This window comes from Anabrus simplex, chromosome 1, assembly GCF_040414725.1.
Source record: "Anabrus simplex isolate iqAnaSimp1 chromosome 1, ASM4041472v1, whole genome shotgun sequence".
NCBI classification, from domain to species: domain Eukaryota; kingdom Metazoa; phylum Arthropoda; class Insecta; order Orthoptera; family Tettigoniidae; genus Anabrus; species Anabrus simplex.
In genome coordinates this window covers 1,555,034,252-1,555,053,998 of record NC_090265.1, presented here as the reverse complement: position 1 = coordinate 1,555,053,998, position 19,747 = coordinate 1,555,034,252, and the positions used below count along the sequence as shown (strand labels likewise).

General features: G+C 36.3%; 1 protein-coding gene across 1 annotated transcript in view; it reads right to left on the bottom strand.

Moving 5' to 3' along the window:
* Positions 1-885: 885 nt before the first annotated feature.
* LOC136880360 (27 kDa hemolymph protein) overlaps positions 886-19,747 on the bottom strand; it is a 92,426-nt gene continuing 73,564 nt past the window's right edge. The window contains exons 5-7 of the mRNA XM_067153295.2: positions 13,094-13,250; positions 3,883-4,025; positions 886-2,522 (exon numbers count right to left, since the gene is read on the bottom strand). Of these exons, the coding sequence (XP_067009396.2) occupies positions 2,266-2,522; positions 3,883-4,025; positions 13,094-13,250 (557 nt within the window). The 3' untranslated portion in view covers positions 886-2,265. The remainder of the gene's footprint in view (positions 2,523-3,882; positions 4,026-13,093; positions 13,251-19,747) is intronic.

Below are 19,747 nucleotides of genomic sequence, written 5' to 3'. Positions count from 1 at the left end.
TCTAGTTACATATTTTTTACGTTCCTATATCTTCTACCTTACCACCCATTCAAAGAAATTTACATCTCACACTGCATATGGTATAAAATGGGTAAAGGTTCCTTGTTTTTGCTGTTTCAGTTATTAATAAGAATTATTTTCAGACAAAAATTCAGAATCAGAAATAATAAATTATCTTAATTTTTTCTATGAAAGTGTTTAAGTAGTTTATTTAAAGTGAGAATTTGGTATTTTATAATGGTTTAATTTGCTCCGTTATTGTAATGATTGGTCATTTCCCTTGGAGCACGACCAAGATGAGAGGGACGATTCAACAAAGTGTACAGTACATTAGGCATTGTCAATGTCATCAATTACATCTTACCCAAAATTGGTGGCAACACTGCATTATTGCCATTGATCAATTCTTCAGGTGCTTTATCATCCATCAAAAATATTGTCTCTAATAATGCTTTTTTAAATATGACTAAAAAGAGCAGTAAATATCAAAACTGATGAGTTTCAATTCATTGCAAGCTGTGAAAATAATATTAAGTACTGGTAATACAAGTTTTGTTTTAGTAATTCATGTTAGTATGGTTTTATTTAAGGGCAATAATTCCTCACTAGATTCCACATTCTGTAAACAATTCCCAGTCTGGAGTCTAGTCCACAGTAGTCATTAGTTTGTTCATTGTTTTCATTTTGAGAATCTGGCAATCCTATATGTGCGTGGTCATAGTCGTTACCTTGGGACAATGGGTCATTGTTTCCATAGCACATTATAACATTGCTTAGAGGAAATTGTTACAAGGAGGAACCTTTATTATTAAAGACAGAAGCAGAATGGGAGATGATGTGATTGCACTTTAGGTAGGCTGGTAAGGTTATGGACTATCCACAAGATTTATTTAAAAAAATATATATATTTCAAACATTTGAAACAATATAATGTACATCATAAATGAAATCCTACCCGTTTGCAGATCTATATCTCTTGAGAGGGAATATATATTTATCCAGAAATATTAGATCCGACAGTACTTTTCTCTGTTCTACAGTCTTAATTTCATTTCTCTGATTAAGTACTCTTCTGTATTCTACTGTCCTAATTGCATTCCTCTGACAGAGTACTCTTCTGTATTCTACCATCTTAAATTGCTTTACTCTCACTTCATTCTAGCATCATTGGCAGCAATGATTCTGTATAGCTGTCATACTGTTTTAAGGCATGTAATATATTAGAACTTTGTATTCATAAAAGAACGCTTATACAAGATGGTGATTGGAAGAAAATGATTTGAATTGTCATTATTAGTAGTCAAATGTGTGAGGTATCTGTTCTTACTGTTTTTAAGAAGGCTAAGGAAAATCCAATAGGGAATTAATTCTCACGAGGGTCAAAATTATTTCCATAGAGGTAAACCAGAGAGACTTCTTGATAATAATGATAATAAATGATAATATTATTATCATTATTATTATTATCATTATTATCATCAGTTTTCTTATACAGACATTATAAAGTCAGTGTGTGTGCTATATATAAAAGATAATTACTTCCACTCCTCTGCCAAAATAAGTGAGATAATTGCATTGCTAAACATATTAGTAATGCTGGCATATTTTTTATTATATACATACAGTAAACTGATTGTTTGATTGTGGGTTATCTTCTTTGTGATTTATTCATACATCCTAAAAAATTAAAAAACAAATTTAAAAAATGCACTGTACTGTACATTATTTTTACTGCTGTTGAAGTAGGCTTTTTCTAAGTTGAGTTGTAAAAAGAGTAGCTTTTATGACAGGAGTAAATCCTGTTCCATTTGACAATAAAGTACTGTATCCACTGTTATCAATCAGTCTAGTGCCTCTGTGAAAATTTTGTTTCTTAATTAGTCTGTACGATCTTCAGTTTTGTGTTATGATGGGAGAAAATGTAGAAAGGGTCTATTTTAATTTTTAAAATTAAAGTTAAATTTATAGAAAAAATAGGTTATAGAGAAAAGTTAGAGAAGGTAGAGTCAGTTGCCTAAGTTGACAGCAGACTATGGATAAAAATGTAAATTGTTTGCAATTTCAAGAAAAGAAAAGGTGGAAAATTTTGTGTGGAACAGTAATAGTGGTGGACCTTCAAAACATAAAAGTTTTAAAAAGTCTACATATGAAGATTTCTACAGTGATTCAACCAAGAAATGGGCAGAAGAAGTTGTCATCACTGGTACAATGTGTGCAGAGAAAGTCAAAGTATTCCACGAACTAACACTGTATTAGATTATCTGCCTAGTGCTCTAGATGCCTTCTCTTCTCCTTCTTCAGCTTTGGGATGATAACATTATCAAGAAGATGAATGATCTTTTCTATGGAAGCTGTATGTTGCTCCAGGTATTCAATGACTTTCTTGTCAGCTGCTTCCCCTGCCTCCATTCGCTGCTCACTAGCTACTAGTAGATGATCCATTCTCTCTTGAATCTTGAAGAGAACCTCCATATTACCTCTGTCTGGCAGTGGTCTTGAACCTTCTGCACTCATTGGTGAGTCTGTAACATTGTAAGATAAAGTGTAAAGGTACTCTTGTATTAAATACACAACACATTAATAATTTACATACAAATTTGAATTTAAAGTACATTTCTGTTTTACAGAAAACTCTGTTAAGACACACTTCAATCGACTATATGAGAAACATGTTTTAAATGAGACTGTTTACATGAATGGGGTGGAGGGCAAAATAACAGAGACACTTATACAGTATTTTTGCACATTTCCTATAAAGTAGGCTATATAGTGTATTATCAAGTTGTTTGTTATATTATGTGTCCCTTTTCATGTTCCTATTTTTATAAGACTTGATTTGACACCTGTTAGTTTCTTTCTGATACTTTTATAGTGCATTAGTATTTTATTGTCATACACTGTATTATGGATATGAATTTCAAAGTGATCATACAATATTCTATATAGTAGTATTATCAATTTACAGTTTGATTTACGTCACATCAACACAGATAGGTCTTATGGCGATGATGGGATAGGAAAGGACTAGGAGTGGGGAAGGAAGCGACCATGGCCTTGATTAATGGTTTGAACCTACTATCTTCCAAATGAATGTAATATTTATGATTAGAAGGTTGCAATATAAACATACTAGATGTAGCCATATGCTCCAGGTAAAGACAGAATTCTCTTCATATTTGTCACCACACTCATGACAAAGAATTAAAATTTTCCATTTCTTCCAAACATTGACAAAAATATTCTGCTAGTTAGTTGTTAATAATAATAATAATAATAATAATAATAATAATAATAATAATAATAATAATAATAATAATAATAAAATAATAAATAATAAAGATGATGATGATGATGATGATGATGATGATGATGATGATGATGATGATGGCAGCATGTGGCCTCTGAAGAGGCCTGGTGCAGGTCTTTTGAGCTGGCGTCTATGGCCGACTTGCACATCTGTGAGGATGAGGCCCTAGCTATGATGAATACTAATGCTGAAAACGACACATGCACCCAGCCCCCGAACCATTGGAATTAACAATTAAGGTTAAAATCCCTGACCCTGCTGGGAATTGAATCTGGGACCGCGTGGACCAAAGGCTAGCACACTAACCGTTTAGCCATGGAGCTGAATCTGAAGCTAATAGGATAGTGCAATAAATGGGATGTTTATAAAGGCTTTATAAAACAAGTGCCTGGGGGGTCTAAGAAATATGCGTTTTACAAGATAGCATAATAAGCATCCAACCAGGATTTCATTGTATTACAGAAATATTAAATATTTATCTTTTTTACAAACTAAATTTGCTCTTCTTTAACTGCAAAAGTCACAGGTGCTCTGAAACCCTGTTTTGTGAAACAACTTGTTAGAAGGGAACTTACTTTGCTCGTTTGGAGAGGAACTGTTGACACAATCAAAGAGCACATCCAGTGAGGAAAAGTACTGACGTATGATGCTGAGAGAACTTGGCTCCACACATTTGACAAGCTCAGAGTTGACACAGGTTTCAACCTCCTTCAGGGAACTACACAAGCAGAAATATATTAATGACTGGCAAGTTGTATTTGAAAAAGTTTATCATCAGTTATTCTTATTTCAAATCGACCTTCGAAAGAAATAATCAACACCTTTCATTATTGTTAGCAGAGTTCATATTTTCCCCATTACTCTCTTTCTTTTCTTTAAGCTAAAATAAAATTATTGACATCTTCTTACCTCAGCTTAAAATTTGTAGAATTATCCACATACTGTGATGCTTACTATAAAGGTAAAATATAACAACATCCTAATGAAGAACTGCTTATTATTTATAACTAGAGTGGTTCAAAAAGAAATTTCAATGAAGACTTTTCCAGTCATTATAAAAATAATGGTTCATTCTGAACATTTGTAACACACTAATAGCAGCTTTTAATTTTAAAGTTGTAAAATCTTTCAATTCTCATTTATATTCAGTTTGTTAGAGACAATGATGCTATGACTAATAATTTTCTATTCTGCAATTATGCTTTAATTATAAAAGGCGTTTCCAAGTCTGAAAATACATGCAAGGCTGTTGTTTTCTAATACAGTTCATATTAAGAGTTATTTAGATTTAATTAGCTAAATAATTTTATTGATCTCATTCCATTTAACTTGCACCAGTTTTGTTTTGAATACATATGTTTACTCTCAACCTGAAGTAAGAAAACAATTGGGATATCTCTTACCAGTGTCTATTTTAATACTAATTGGTGATATTAAAACTAATGAACTGTTACATATTACTGTTGAAATATGTAGTTGTAACTGCTGGATGATAGTATGTAACACCAAATGCCAGTCCATAACAATACTGTGACTTGCTTAGTTGATCAAGATTTAAAGCCTATTAATTTATTTTCATTAATTATATAATTCAGTAACATACATACATACATACATACATACATACATACATACATACATACATACATACATACATACATACATACATACATACATACATACATACACACATACACACATACATACATACATACATACATACATACCATGTGTTATTTAATATTTTCATGGATGTTTGATATATGTCTGACCTGAGTAATTGGCTGTCTTGCTAGGTATCTGCTATTGTAATAGAGCAGGCTATACAGTCAGTATTTCTTGGGCTGATGACCTAGATGTTAGGCCATTTTAAACGGTAATCATTATCATCATAAGTATTTCTCTACCAAGTGTTGAGTGATGATAAATAACTCAACTTCCTTCAGGATCCAGCAGTTTTAGGCAGAGGAGCCCAAGCAGATGGGATGTTGGGTCCCAAGTGGAACACATGACACTGAAATCCATCTTGCAGCACCTATTCTCTGGGTTAGGAGCTGCTGTAATTGGCATATATCTCTATTTTTGAAGTGGTACAACTAAATTTTGGTGGTAGATATAACATACTTTGTGTGTGATGACTCCATCATAATTGTAATAATAGCCTGTAATGAAAGTGTCTCAGAGAGTTCTAGGGCTATCCTACAAGTGATGGGTGGATCTCTGGATACCAGAGGAGCTTTGAAAAATGAACAGGCAGTATCAAACCTCACTCAGATGGGCATCATTAAATTATGAACAGTCAACACCTGAACATAGAAAAAATAAGACCAAACAACTCGTCAAATTCATGAAACAGAAAGACGGGTATCCTTGAGTAATGTGAGACCACCAGGAAGGGAGAGAGAATAAGAGTAAAGAAACTGAAATATAAAAAAGTACAGGGAGAATTTGTGAAGGAACTGAAACAAACTCTGGCCATACGCAGTTACATTTATTGTTGTCCTTTGTAGCATGAAGTCTGCCAGCAGAAACACCTCATCTGTCCCAAAAATTCAATCCCAGGAGGAATGGTCAGTATTCATGCATAAAATGAATTTCATTGCAAAGCCCGTATTGTCATTGGTATACTATTTAAAAGGTACAATCAAAGGTTCCACCTTCACAACACTAAAAATGTTTTGTTTAATTACACTTACAGCCAAACATTCTGCCTGCCTCATAACCTAACCAAGAATTATTATCAACAACACATCATCATGCCAACAAGTAGAGCTTGATCATCATATTCTATTGGAACTATTTTGTGTGTTAAACAATTTTATCGCCAGGCTGAATGGCTCAGACGGTTGAGGCGCTGGCCTTCTGACCCCAACTTGGCAGGTTTGATCCTGGCTCAATCCGGTGGTATTTGAAGGTGCTCAAATACGTCAGCCTCATGTTGGTAGATTTACTGGCATGTAAAAGAACTCCTGCGGGACTAAATTCTGCCACCTCAGCATCTCCGAAAACTGTAAAAGAGTAGTTAGTCGGACATAAAGCAAATAACATTGTTGTTGTTGTTATTATTATTATTATTATTATTATTATTATTATTATTATTATTATTATTATTATTATTATTATTATTATTATTATTATTATTATTTAAAAAATTTATCTTCATTTTAACAGAACTAAAAAAAAAATTGTGCTCCAGCATTTTAAGAACATTCTCCAAATTTTATCATGCATTTTAACTTGACATATCCGGTAACCCAAATTGTATTTTAATGTTTATTTGTCTATTTTACTTATCTTACAAGTATTTCAGCTGTTAATGTCCAGCAGCAGGACGAAACATGTCCCAACATTTGTTAATTACTAATTAAACAAAAAAAATTAGTATTGTAAAGGTGGAACCTTTCACTGTATCAGTATGCAGGGATATGACAGGAATGATCATTTGAAGCAAAAAAACTTCATATGGACATATGCCTTATTCCAAAGGGTTTCTGATTTAACACATTTAATGTACATTTGTTTTTGGCTTAATGGAACACAAGTATGTGTCTTACCCATCCAACGTCTTTGAGGTTTTATTGTAGCCCAACCTGACTCGCTGCTTTCAACTTCTTTTCTCGTGATGTCTTTCTGCCAATAAACTAGCCCCTTGAATGCACAGATGGCATGTTGTGAGTGAAGTAATTTGAGAGACTGAGAGTGTATCAGAGAGAAGTATTGGTTAATTGTGTTTGTACACGCGCTGGCTAAAATGCTACACATCTACACTAATGAAGAATATGCACATATGGTGTATGTTTATGGCTTCTGCGATGACAGTGCTGCTGCTGTCAAGGAATACTGTTGGCACTCTCCGATACGTCGAATTCCTGATCGTAGTGTTTATCAGAGTTTTCAGCACATTGTGTGAAACAGGTATTCTTCCAAGTTCACATTTTTCTTCTGAACGTGTAGTTCAACAACCTGTGCAGGAACAGCAACACATTGTTGAAATGGTGCAGTGTAGTCCTACTACCAACACATGGCGACTTTCTACATGTATCAATGTCCCATGAACACGTGTATGGCAAACATTACATGCGGAAAACTTGTACCCATTTCAGAACGTCAAAGATGTTGAGTGGGTAAGACACATACGTGCGTGCCACTAGCCCCCAAAAAAAAAAAAAAAAGTGTATATTAAATGTCTTCTATCTTGGAAACCATTTGGAACAAGGCATATGTCAATATGAAGTTTTATTTCTTCAAATGACCATTCCTGTCATGTCCCTGAATATTGATCATTCCTCTTGGGACATCCTGTATAAGTCTAGGAACAGATGGAGAGCAGCGACTTACCATGTAGGAATGCGTGGATAGAGTGTGCATAAAAGAAAGAATCGAAAAAATGAGTGGTTAAGGGCAGGTTCTTCCCTAGACCTGGGCACCACTTGATGTCTAACTTCAGAATCTCTAAGGGTGAGAGGGTGGGAAGTTGGGGATAAATGTTTGAGGAAAGAAAGATCCATGTTTTTCAAGTCCTGCAGTGACGGCACATTCATTTGGCTAGAGTGTTGGTAGTTGAGCCAATGTAGAATGCTGGGCATAGTCTGCATTAAAACCGGTATTCAATACTGAATGAAGTGCAGTCGTGACGACCTTGTAAGGAGCAAGACTTGTTGGTGATGCTGCTGGTGAAAGTGGTGCTCAGTATACATACACAGGGGAAAGAGCCAGAAAGGGATGGAGGTTGGTGAGGTTCATAGCGAGTGAGAAATATTTTGAGGTTTGGTGGGGTCGTGAATGTGACTGTGGGGCTTTTTGGAAGAAGATTACGGGTGTAGGGTGGTGATGATGAGAAAAAAATTATATGCTTGTTTCAAAATGTGATTGATTTTGTGTAGACTAGAATGAAATATCGGTATGAAGGGTGTGGGTTTAGGTTGCTTATGGAGTCTTCATGTCCTGGAAGATCTGGTGTCAACAAATGGTTGGGATAACTCTTAGCAGTAAAGGCCTTCCTCAGGTTGTCATTTTACAAGGCAGGGGCTTCAGTGGTTAAACAAATCCAATTATTGCCCTGATTGGCAAGACTGAATGGTAGAGATCATTTTCTATGGATGAAAACTGTTATAATGGATGTACTGCTGATGGTTGGTAGGTTTAATGTGTACAGAGCTGTCAATTCTGCCATCCTGGAAGTGGAGGTCATTGTCAAGGAAAGTGAGAGAAGTGGGGAAGATTTGCAAAGTGAAATGGATACTTTAATTAGAACTGAGGCAGTACAGAAATGAGTCAAGTAGGCATGTTTCATGGTGCCACAGGAGGAAGAGATATCATCAGTGAACTTTCTTCAGACTCTGGGCTGGTGAGGTTCAGCAGCGAGGAAATCCTTCTTGAGTTTTCCCATGGTGAATCTGGCATAGGAATGGGCCATCATGGTGCCCATAGCAGTACCACAAATCTGGTAGAATAATTGCCCCTTGATGTTGAAAAGGTTGTGGGTTAGGATGTTCTGTGTGAAATAGACAAGGAAGAAAGTATGAGGTAGAGTATTGAATTGTTGTGTGTTCAAGAAGGATTCGATGGCTCCAAGACTGTCCTCATGAGGGATGTTAGTGTGTAGTGAAGTGACATCAGTAGAAACTAGAAGGCAGCCTGAGGGAAGGGATTTGCGAAGAGTGGCAAGATGTTCTAGAAAATGACTGGTGTCACAAATGTAAGAGTCAAAATGTTTCAAAAATTGGTTACCATAATCTTGCAAATTGAAAATCTCTGCTTAAATTTCACTTCCATTAGCCACCGTGTGCCTACACACCATTGATTGCTGCTTGGATTCAGGAGTCACATGGGACACCCATGTCATGTGCCCTGTGATAATGTCCAATAATTCATCACTTTTCACATAGTATTGGGTCAAAAATATCAAAGTAATAACATATATCCTTGTGGTGTGTTTCATTACGAACACATCTAAAGTACAACTCCTTGAAATTGAAGTTTTTTAACAAAATTTTGTACAGAAATGACCTTGAAACATGCAGAAAATGGAGTGACATTATGAGTCTCTGGATACCAGGGAAGTTTTTCACATATTTTTGTGTTTACTGCATGCACAACATCCTTATTATTACAGATGGTTGATCTAAGCGTTGATCATCATACACGTTTTCCTGCTAGAATAACCTTATTCGCTTTACTATCATTCATAGCATTAGGATTTGTAACCTTCACACATCTGCTCCTGTCATTTTGACCTGCAGGCAGCTCACTTACCTTAAACACTTCAATTACATACTACAAAGCATATACGCTGTCAGTGTGACTAGAAATGGTGTCTGTGTGCAAGGGATGTGGAAAATTATGAACTTACAGCATTCACAAGATATTGACTATTGAATAATCTTAAAAAAGTATCCTTTGTATTTTGAGGGATTAGGTGCAGAATTTAAAGCATAGGAGCTTCACGTTAAGTTCCTTAGTGATAACAAACTGACAATGCTCAAGAATTTCAAACAACAGGTCATAGATACTCTACTGCACATACCTGTTATGTTAGACCCTTCATCTTCACATATATCACAATACTATGTAAAGATGATGATGCTTGTTTTTTTTTTTCTACTTGCTTTACGTCGCACCGACACAGAATTGTCTTATGGCGACGATGGGACAGGGAAGGGCTAGGAGTGGGAAGGAAGCAGCCGTGGCCTTAATTAAGGTACAGCCCCAGCATTTGCCTGGTGTGAAAATGGGAAACCACAGAAAACCATTTTCAGGGCTGCCGACAGTGGGGTTCAAACCTACTATCTCCCGAATACTGGATACTGGCCGCACTTAAGCGACTGCAGCTATCGAGCTCAGTGCTTGTTGTTTAAAGGGGCCTAACGTTGAAGGTCATTGGCCCAATTCTATGTGAAACTTCTATCTAAATATTCTGACCTCATAGTAATATGATTTGCCTAAATATCACCAAAGTTTAAGGCAAGTAGTTCATTAATTATTTGGTTGAATTGCATGGATACCATACCTCAGTAATTCCCAAATCCAGTATATATATATATATTTTTTTTTAATCTGTCAACCTGTATACATTTTGAACTGGTACCAGAAAATTGGAGGAATTTAAAGTGTAGAAGCTTCATGTTATGCTCAGTATTCAAGAAGGATGATAAGAAAGAATGCAGCAACCCTGATTTCACATGTAGCAAAGATTTTTGAGAGGATGTTAGAGGGAAGACCGAGGATGAAAGTAGGAAAGAAAATGGAGGACTAGCAATGTGTATTTAGAAGAGATAGATCAAATTTTGCTCTGATTTTAGCATTTTAAGGCACATGATGGAGAAGAGATGGGAGTACAGGAAGGATTTAGTGATGACAATTGTAGATATTGAGAAGGCATATGACAGCGTACCACGGAAACTGGTCTTTGATGCATTGGTAAAAAGGAAGGTAGACAGCACAGAAGTAGAAATGATCAAAGCCATGTGTGAAAAGTGTGTAAGTAGTGTGAAAACTAAGACAGGACAAACAAACTGGTTCAGTATAGAAACAGGACTTCGACAAGGAAGTGTATTATACCCTCTACTCTTCATCACAGTCATGGATGAAATCCACAAAAGTATACCGGTACAACAAGAAATTGGGAAGCAAAGAGACGAAGGCCTTACTGTTTACAGACAACAATAGTAATATGGGGAGAAAATGAAGTGGAAGTACAAGAACAAGTTACTGTATGGAATCAGGAGATAGAGGAACGAGATGAAATGAAATGAAATGAAATGAAATCCACAGCCTGTTTCCAGTCATTCGACCTGGTCAGGAATGAAATGAATGAAGCCCCCATCTAGCAGCAAGGATAGGAAATGTGCTGGCTGCCGAAGCCTGTCGCACTCCTCTGGGGCAATGATAAATGACTGATAGATGAAATGTTAATAGAGAGTGTTGCTGGAATGAAATATGACAGGGAAAACTGGAGTACCTGGAGAAAAATCTGTCCCACCTCTGCTTTGTCCAGCACAAATCTCACATGGAGTGACCGGGATTTGAACCTCGGTATCCAGTGGTGGGATGCTGGTGCGCTGCAGCCTGAGCCACGGAGGCTAGTCAGATGGAGGAATATGGAATGAAAATAATGTGGAGAAGAGTAAGATAGTAGTGATGACAAGAGGTGATAGAGAAAGAAGAGGGAATATTGAAGAATATGAAAGACCATTAGAAATTGTGATAAGCTACAGATACTTGGGGAATATACTTGCAGAAGATTGGAAAATAAACAAAGAAATGCAAAAGAGAATCCAAAAAGCCAATGGGTTTTACCAATCTGTGAGACGTATGCTGTAGAATCGGGATGTCCCAGAGAAATGCAAGAAAGTGCTGTAGTCAGTGTATTACACAACAATTTTGACATAAGCAACAGGCATATAGACAACAATAAAACATGATGAAAGCAGAATCCAAGCAGCCAAGATGAAATTCCTTAGAGGAATAATTGGAAAGACATAAAGGAATAAGATCAGAAACATAGAAATCGTAGAGAGAATTTGATTTCCTGAACTGCAACACAAGATAGAGACTAGTAAGCTGAAATGGTATGGACACATGATGAGAATGAAGGAAGAAGACAATGTGGGGAAGGCCTAGAAAGAGGTGGATGGATGTGGTAAAGGAGAGTATAGAGAAGAGAGGAGTGAAAGAAGAAATATTCAAGGAAGGAAGGGAGTGTTGGAGAGAACTGTGGAGGTCCTTTATTCACCATACCAAACCCAGAAGACTGGAAACAGGTAAATAATAATAAGAAGAAGCTTAAGTATAGACAGCTCTTACTGATCCAATAATTGGAATACTGACTGTTGTTTGGGATTCAGTTCTTGGCCTTGGCTTGGATATTTTCCATTGGTATAGAGTTCTAGAAGAGGGATTCACTCATCCTTGTAAGAACAATGAAGGAGCTATCTGATCCTTAAAGGTAATTCTATTAATCTTCTGTTACACTGACTGGGACAGATCTTATGGCAACAATGGGAAAGGACAAGGTTAGGACTGTTAATGAATTGACCGTGGCCTTAATCAAGGTGGTAGCCTCCGTGGCTTAGGAGGCAGCGCGCTGGCCTCTCACCACTGGGTTCCGTGGTTCAAATCCGGTTACTCCATGTGAGATTTCTCTGACATATTTCGTTTCAGCAACACACTAATATCATTTCATTTCATATGTCATTCATTAATCATTGCCCCAGAGGAGTGCGACAGGCTTCGGCAGCCGGCACAATTCCTATCCTCGCTGCTAGATGGGGCTTCATTCATTCCATTCCTGACCCAGTTGAATGACTGGAAACAGGCTGTAGATTGTCTTAATCAAGGTACAGCACTAGCATTTGTCTGGTGTGAAAATGAGAAACCATGGAAAACTATATTCAGGGCTGTTGACAGTGAAGTTCGAACCCCCCATCTCCTGAATGCAAGCTAGATAGCCACACAGCCTGAACCACAGAGTCAACTTGCTTGGTAATCCAAAACAAAAGGTAGTAACACTGTTCTCTCACACTGACATTAACAGTGGTGAAACACAACTCTGAGATCTGCCTTAAGGATGGCAGCCATTCATCCACAGGTCAAGGGCCTATGAGATATGTAATACTTCTCACAGTAAAGTTTTAGAGCTTGAATAATAGATTTACAAGCCTATATTGCACATTAGTCTAGTTTGGGAACATAAAAATAATGTGTGTTTTTAAAGGTCATAAATGTGATGTTTGATAGTCTCCCTCGTATAAATACCAAATAAGCATTGCAAACAAGGTTACTTACTTGCATTTCCCATCTTCTTTGGTGATCAAGGCTAGAGTCTTCACTATCTGAGTATCAGACTGCTGCTTTAGCAATGTTGGAAACTTACTGTTAACACAATCACTGATGCCATTACGATGGTTTGCAATACACTGGATACCACCTTCATCTATAAATGCTGAAAATATACAAGTAGATATCAATAAACTCTTTGATCCAACATTTGTACAATGATGAGTATTCTGTAAGGAGATATGGACATCAGTACAGCTACATTTACTAATTCGGAAATTAAATTTAGTGAAGAAGTTAGCAAAAAATAACATGATTGCAAGCATTATTGGCAGTAATATGAATTTTAGTAAAAAATGGAAGGGCATATTGTACCTGTCCAAATTGGTCTTAATTACAAGGAAAGGAATATAATTTTATTAGTGAGTATAGGTACTCTGAGTGACATTCAATACAGCCAGCTGTAACGGACTCCTCACATCACCGGCACCTATTGTTATGAAAATCGCCATGCACGTAACCTTTCTTCTACTATTAATATGGACTTACCCTCATCTTGATATAAACCTTACTTTTTCTGCAACTGGACTTGCATACTTCAGTGAATTTGGACACATCATATTTTGCATGAACTCTGCTCTATCCATCTCTACAATCTACAATAAACTGATTTCCTTCTCGCCAGCTGACGTCATGTGACATCGCCTGGTTTGTCGCGCATGCTCCAGTAACCTCTGGAATCTTCCAGACATAGTTCTCATTATTTCCCCTCTACTCCACACTATAAATACCTGGCCTTCCCCGGAATATTTTGAGATGGACTTTGGCCTGTGTGGAGGGAGGAACATCTAACGTCGTCTCCGTCCTTAGGGACATGTGCCCAGGAGTCTCCATTTTCGGGCAGTACCACATGTGTCATGATGAGGTATGACAAATGCTTAATTACTTTTCTGTAAATACTTCTACTTGAATCGGGAGCTACTTTCCTTTGTATTTCTCACAGGGAGCATGGCATTTCCAGGCCGAGATTTCACTCGTCCTTTCAATATTTAACATCTCTATTGTCGAACCTAGTGTCAACTTTGTTTCTAACTGTGTGTGTGGTATATTTGCAACTCCGCGACTTCTACACACACTCGTATTTAATCAGTGCTTCGCCATTTGTGCTTCCGAATGTCTTGAAACTGCTTCATTTGAACTATATGGTGATTTGTGCCTGCATGACAACGTTACTTAGTGTCAATTCGCGTGGTAACTGAAGTGTTATGACTTGCATATTACTTTCGAACTTTATTTCGAAGATTTCCTGCTGGTATACTCTGATTTTGTAACTGTGAACATCTTTTTTTATTCTTGTTGTTATTCTGGGTTTCTCTTCTTATAGTTGTATTTATCCTTTCCTTGTTTGTCCCTTTCTATTCCTGCTTTATTCTCCCCTATTTGCTTTCTTTCTCGTGGAAAGAAATTTGGAAATTTTGATTACCGCGGCCTCTGTTCTCAATTCGGTATTTTCTTCATGGCGTGAATATTTCAACCTACTGATTACTAACTATTTGGTGTCATCGATACTTTGAGATCTTCCCTTGGCACTATCATATATATATAATATATGCATATAACCCCCATGACGGGTTACACAGCGGAACAGCTGTGGTAGTATCCTTCACTGTGAAAACGGGACGAGCAACATGCAAGGGGCTCTTCTATTTGTCGCACGCGTATGCCAGCCAAAGCAAAAAATCATGTGACATCACCGAGGGAGAAGGTAGATGAACATAGCTTCATAAATGAAATATAACTTTCTAGAATTCTCTACCGCCGTTATGCTGAACCAATGACTACTCAGATGCAATTATAAACCAATAGGAAGTGATGTTAAGGGTAACACCTACAAGTGTACAAGTTATTATAAGCAGCGAGGTGACATGTATAAAAATCTCTATTATTTTAATATTATTCTGATACTCTACTCCATTATTTGAGCAAATATTCTACGAGAGAGACTGTCAAGTTGACGAGAAGTAGTGAAGAGCGAGTTATGCTCAGCATGCAGCCACAGTGAGGACTGGTGACAGTGTCAAATTTTAATGAGACTGAACTCAGCCCATCCAAGGCTAAATGTTTACCTGTCATACTTAAAGTAATCGTACAAGTCTATGTTAGCAGGGAAAGTATTAAAGAATTATGACGCATCTTAATCATCCAGTAAAGAGATAAGTTAAGTATAATTTGCTAGGAAATACTATTGTGTAAAATCTAGTGCACAAAATTTCTAAAATGTGGTGTTAGATTTCAGTTCACAACCGGTAACTACAAGGACATAATATGCTACTAAATCAATGAGGGATGGCCACAGCTGAACCAACCAAGGATCCACATCAGCATCATTCAACAGGGGAAACAACGGCCATCATGTGTACCTAAACAGAAGTTGCACAGCCACGGCAATGAAACTATACAACCAGACCAAAGGAAAAGAACATTTGACAAAACATTGATGTATCCACAAAGACACACACAAAATGCTGTCAATTGTTACACTTATTTATTTAAACACATTAAACATGCATATAACCTAATTAACTATACACCATATATACAGGTAACAATAAATTATATACTATTAATTACAGGTTCTCAGCACATGTTTCATGACAAAACCTCACAACAATGCGATCATCTGACTACGTAAATAATAATAATAATAATAAGAAGAAGAAGAAGTAAACACTTCATATTCATACCTCAAAGTCATAAAATAATAATCGCATTTGTAAAATAATAATAAAAATCATAATCATATAATAATAATAATTCGAACTTAATACTTGAATTATTTACCCATAGGTTAAAGGATATTGTTTTCATGTTATATCAGTCTATTACACTTGCATCAACTTGAACATCCAAGTAGAGGAAACTAGCTTACATCATCCAAATACGAGTACCATTTTTTGTAATCTTCCTTTCATTTCAGTAGATTACAGTATGATTATCTTATCTAAGTATATATTTATGTTAAATTAGACTTTGAATTGAAATCTTTTCTAGCGGACAATGAAGAAATCAAAATTATATATGAAGATATTATTTAATACAATATGTAAAAAGTGATGAGAATCTAATTGTGATGGGAGACTAGAATGCAGTGGTAGGCCAAGGAAGAGAAGATAATACAGTAGGAGAATTCGGATTGGGACAAAAGAATGAAAGAGGAAGTTGGCTGGTTGAATTCTGCACTGATCATAATTTAGTCCTTGCTAATATTTGGTTCAAACACCACAAAAGAGAGCTGTATATGTGGATGAAACCTGGAGACACTGGAAGGTATCAAATAGATTTCATTATGATTCGGTAGAGGTTCAGAAACCAGGTGTTGGATTACGAAACTTTCCCAGGAACAGATGTGGACTCTGAAAACAACTTGTTGGTCATGAAATGCCATCTGAAGTTGAAAAATTGAAGAAAGGAAGGAATGCAAGGAGATGGGATCTAAACAAAAGAAAAGAGTGCGAGGGATTGTTTCAAGGAACATGTTGCACAAGGACTAAATGAAAGGGCATAAGGAAACATAATAGAGGAAGAATGGACAGTCGTGAAGAATGATGTCTCTAGGGCTGCTCATGAAATGTTAGGAAGGAAGGAAAGATCAACTAAGAATCAAAAAAAAAAAATAAAAAAAAAATCAAAATCTCTTGCAAATGTGGTATCTACCTCGGTGGCAAATGGTACACTAAAATACATTATTGTCAAGCACTAAATTTTAGATTAACATGAGAAGAAAATTTTCCTAGAATACAATTTTATACAATTTACGCTAACATTTTTTCTATTAAACACACAGCTCATCCTTAATAAATTTATATTGTTTACAAAATTCTACTTATAATATCTCCTGTACTTACATATAGTCAACTCATATACAGTATGTGGAATTACTTCAAATAATACTATACAACTGGTATAAGATTAAAATTTACATTGCATTTATTTACTTATTTATTTTTTACCCATTTTGGAACCTAAGTAGCATAACGACCTGCTGCGTCTTAACCAGAGCCCCTTTTGCCACCACTTTTCAGAGTTCCTGAAGGGCTTTCACAGCTACCGTAGCAGTCCCAGGGCCCTCGAAGTCCCCACTGTACTTCACCCGTACAGGCATTCCCCTACTTTGGCTAATCCAAACTCCTTAGACGAGGGGATGGAATTAATTTATTCACACACATTTTTTATTTACAATAACCTGCACTGGTCGAATGCCCTCTAACATTTCATTTATTTTCTCTGTTGCTGTTTATTCTCTTCTTGAATATCTGTACAGATTTTGGAAAAGGATCGAACACTACCTCTGTTAAACTGTTCCACTCCTTCACGCCCTTCCCAATGAATGAAAATTTACCCCAATCGCTTCTGCTAAAATTCCTTCTAATTTTATACTTGTGGTCAGTCCTGCCGATATAATTATTTTCCAACTGAAGCCTCTCACGGATATCTCCCCATGCTTCTTCTCTTGTATAGGCTCTATATAATCCTATAAGTCTAGTTTTCTCCCTTCTCTTACTTAAAGTTTCCCACCCAAGTTCCTTTAACATTTCTGTTACACTACTCTTTCTCCTGAAATCCCCTGTTACAAATCTTGCTGCTTTCTTCTGCACACTATCTTATTTCTTTTATTAGGTAATCTTGTGAGGAACCCAAACACTGTTTGCATATTCTAATAATGGACGAACCATACTTAAGTAACTTTTCTCTTTTAATTCTTTGTTGCATCCTTTAAGCAGCCTCATTATGACATGTAACGATCTGTATGCTTTCCCAACAATGTCATCCACATGACCTTTCCAGTGCAAATTACTTTCAAATCTCACACCTAAATATTTGCACTTGCAATCTTTTGGGATAACTACCTCATCCAAAATATATCCAAATTCAGTTTTAAAACTCCTGTTTGTAAATGTTGTAACAGTTTATTTGCCTTCATTAACCTTCATATTATTTTCTTCAACCCATTGTTGGATACTCTCAAGGTCCCTTTGTCATTCTGAACAACCCTCAATGTTATTTATTTCCCTATAAACAATTATGTCATCTGCATACAATCTGATTTTTGATGTTATATTATTCCCTAAATCATTTACGTATATTAAGAAAAGTAACGGACCGATTATACTACCCTGTGCAATTCCCTTCCAAACTTTCTCTTCCTGAGATACATTATTTCCTACTTTGACTTTCTGAACCCTTGAATTTAGAAATGTTTTTATCCAACATGTAACCCTTACCTCCAATCCTATTCCCTCCAATTTCTTTAATAATATTCCATGTTCCACTCTATCAAAGGCTTTGGAAAGATCTATGGCTATGCAACCTAACTGACCTCCTGAATCCAATTGATTTGATATGTCTTGCTGAAATCCCACCAGTTGTGCCTCGCAAGAAAATTTCTTTCTAAATCCATACTGGCTCTTCATGAACCAATTTTTATCATCACATATCCCTCTGATGAACTTTGATATTAAACTCTCCAGTATTTTACAAACTATACTGGTCAGGCTGATTGGTCTGTAGTTCTCTGGTTTCCTTTTATCACCCTTTCCTTTATAAATTGGTATTATTATAGATTCTTTCAATTCCTTTGGTATTACACTATTATTTATGACATAGTCAAAGAGAAATTTTAAATAAGGTCCTATGTACCACCCCAATGTTTTTAACACCTCCCCAGTAATCAATAAATAACTCAGGAAATATTAGATGTGATTGATGAACGATGAAAATAAAACAATGCAAGAAATTAAGAGGGCAGAAAAGAATACAGGCATTTAAAGAATGAAGTGGATAGAAAGTGCAAGATAGCTAAGGAAGAATGGCTGAAGGAGAAGAGCAAGGTTGTTGAAGGTTATTATATGGTCCTGGGAAAGGTAGATGCTGCATACAGGAAAATCAAGGAAACTTTTAGAGAAAGGAAATCTAGGTGTATGAATATTAAGAGCTCAGATGGAAAACCACCTCTAGGGAAAGAAGACAAAGCAGAAAGATGGCAAGAACATAACCAACAGTTGTATTAAGGTAAAGACATAGATGATCTGGTTCTGGAACAAGAAGAGGCTGTTGATGCTGATGAAATGGAAGACCAAATTTTGAGGTCAGAATTTGACAGAGCTGTAAGAGACCTAAATAGAAACAAGGCAACTGGAATTAATGATAATCCCTCTAAATTACTGACTACCTTAGGAGAAACCAGCATGGTAAGGTTATTCCATTTAGTGCGTAAGATGTATTAGACAGGAAAAGTGCCCTCCGATTTTTGGCAGAATGGTGTTATACCTATTCCCAAGAAAGACAGATCTGACAAGTGTGAAAACTACTGCACCATTAGTTTAGTATCTCGTGCCTGCAAAATTTTAACACGTATTATTTACAGAAGAATGGAAAGACAAGTTGAAGCTGAGTTGGGAGAAGATCAATTTGGCTCCAGAAGAAATGTAGGAACTCGTGAAGCAATCCTGACTTTACGTCTGATCTTAGAGGATCAAATTAAGAAGGACAAGCCCACACACATGGCGTTCATGTATCTAGAAAAGGCATTCGATAATGTTGACTGTACCAAGCTATTTGAGATTCTGAAGGTGATCGGGATCAGATACTGAGAACGAAGAATTA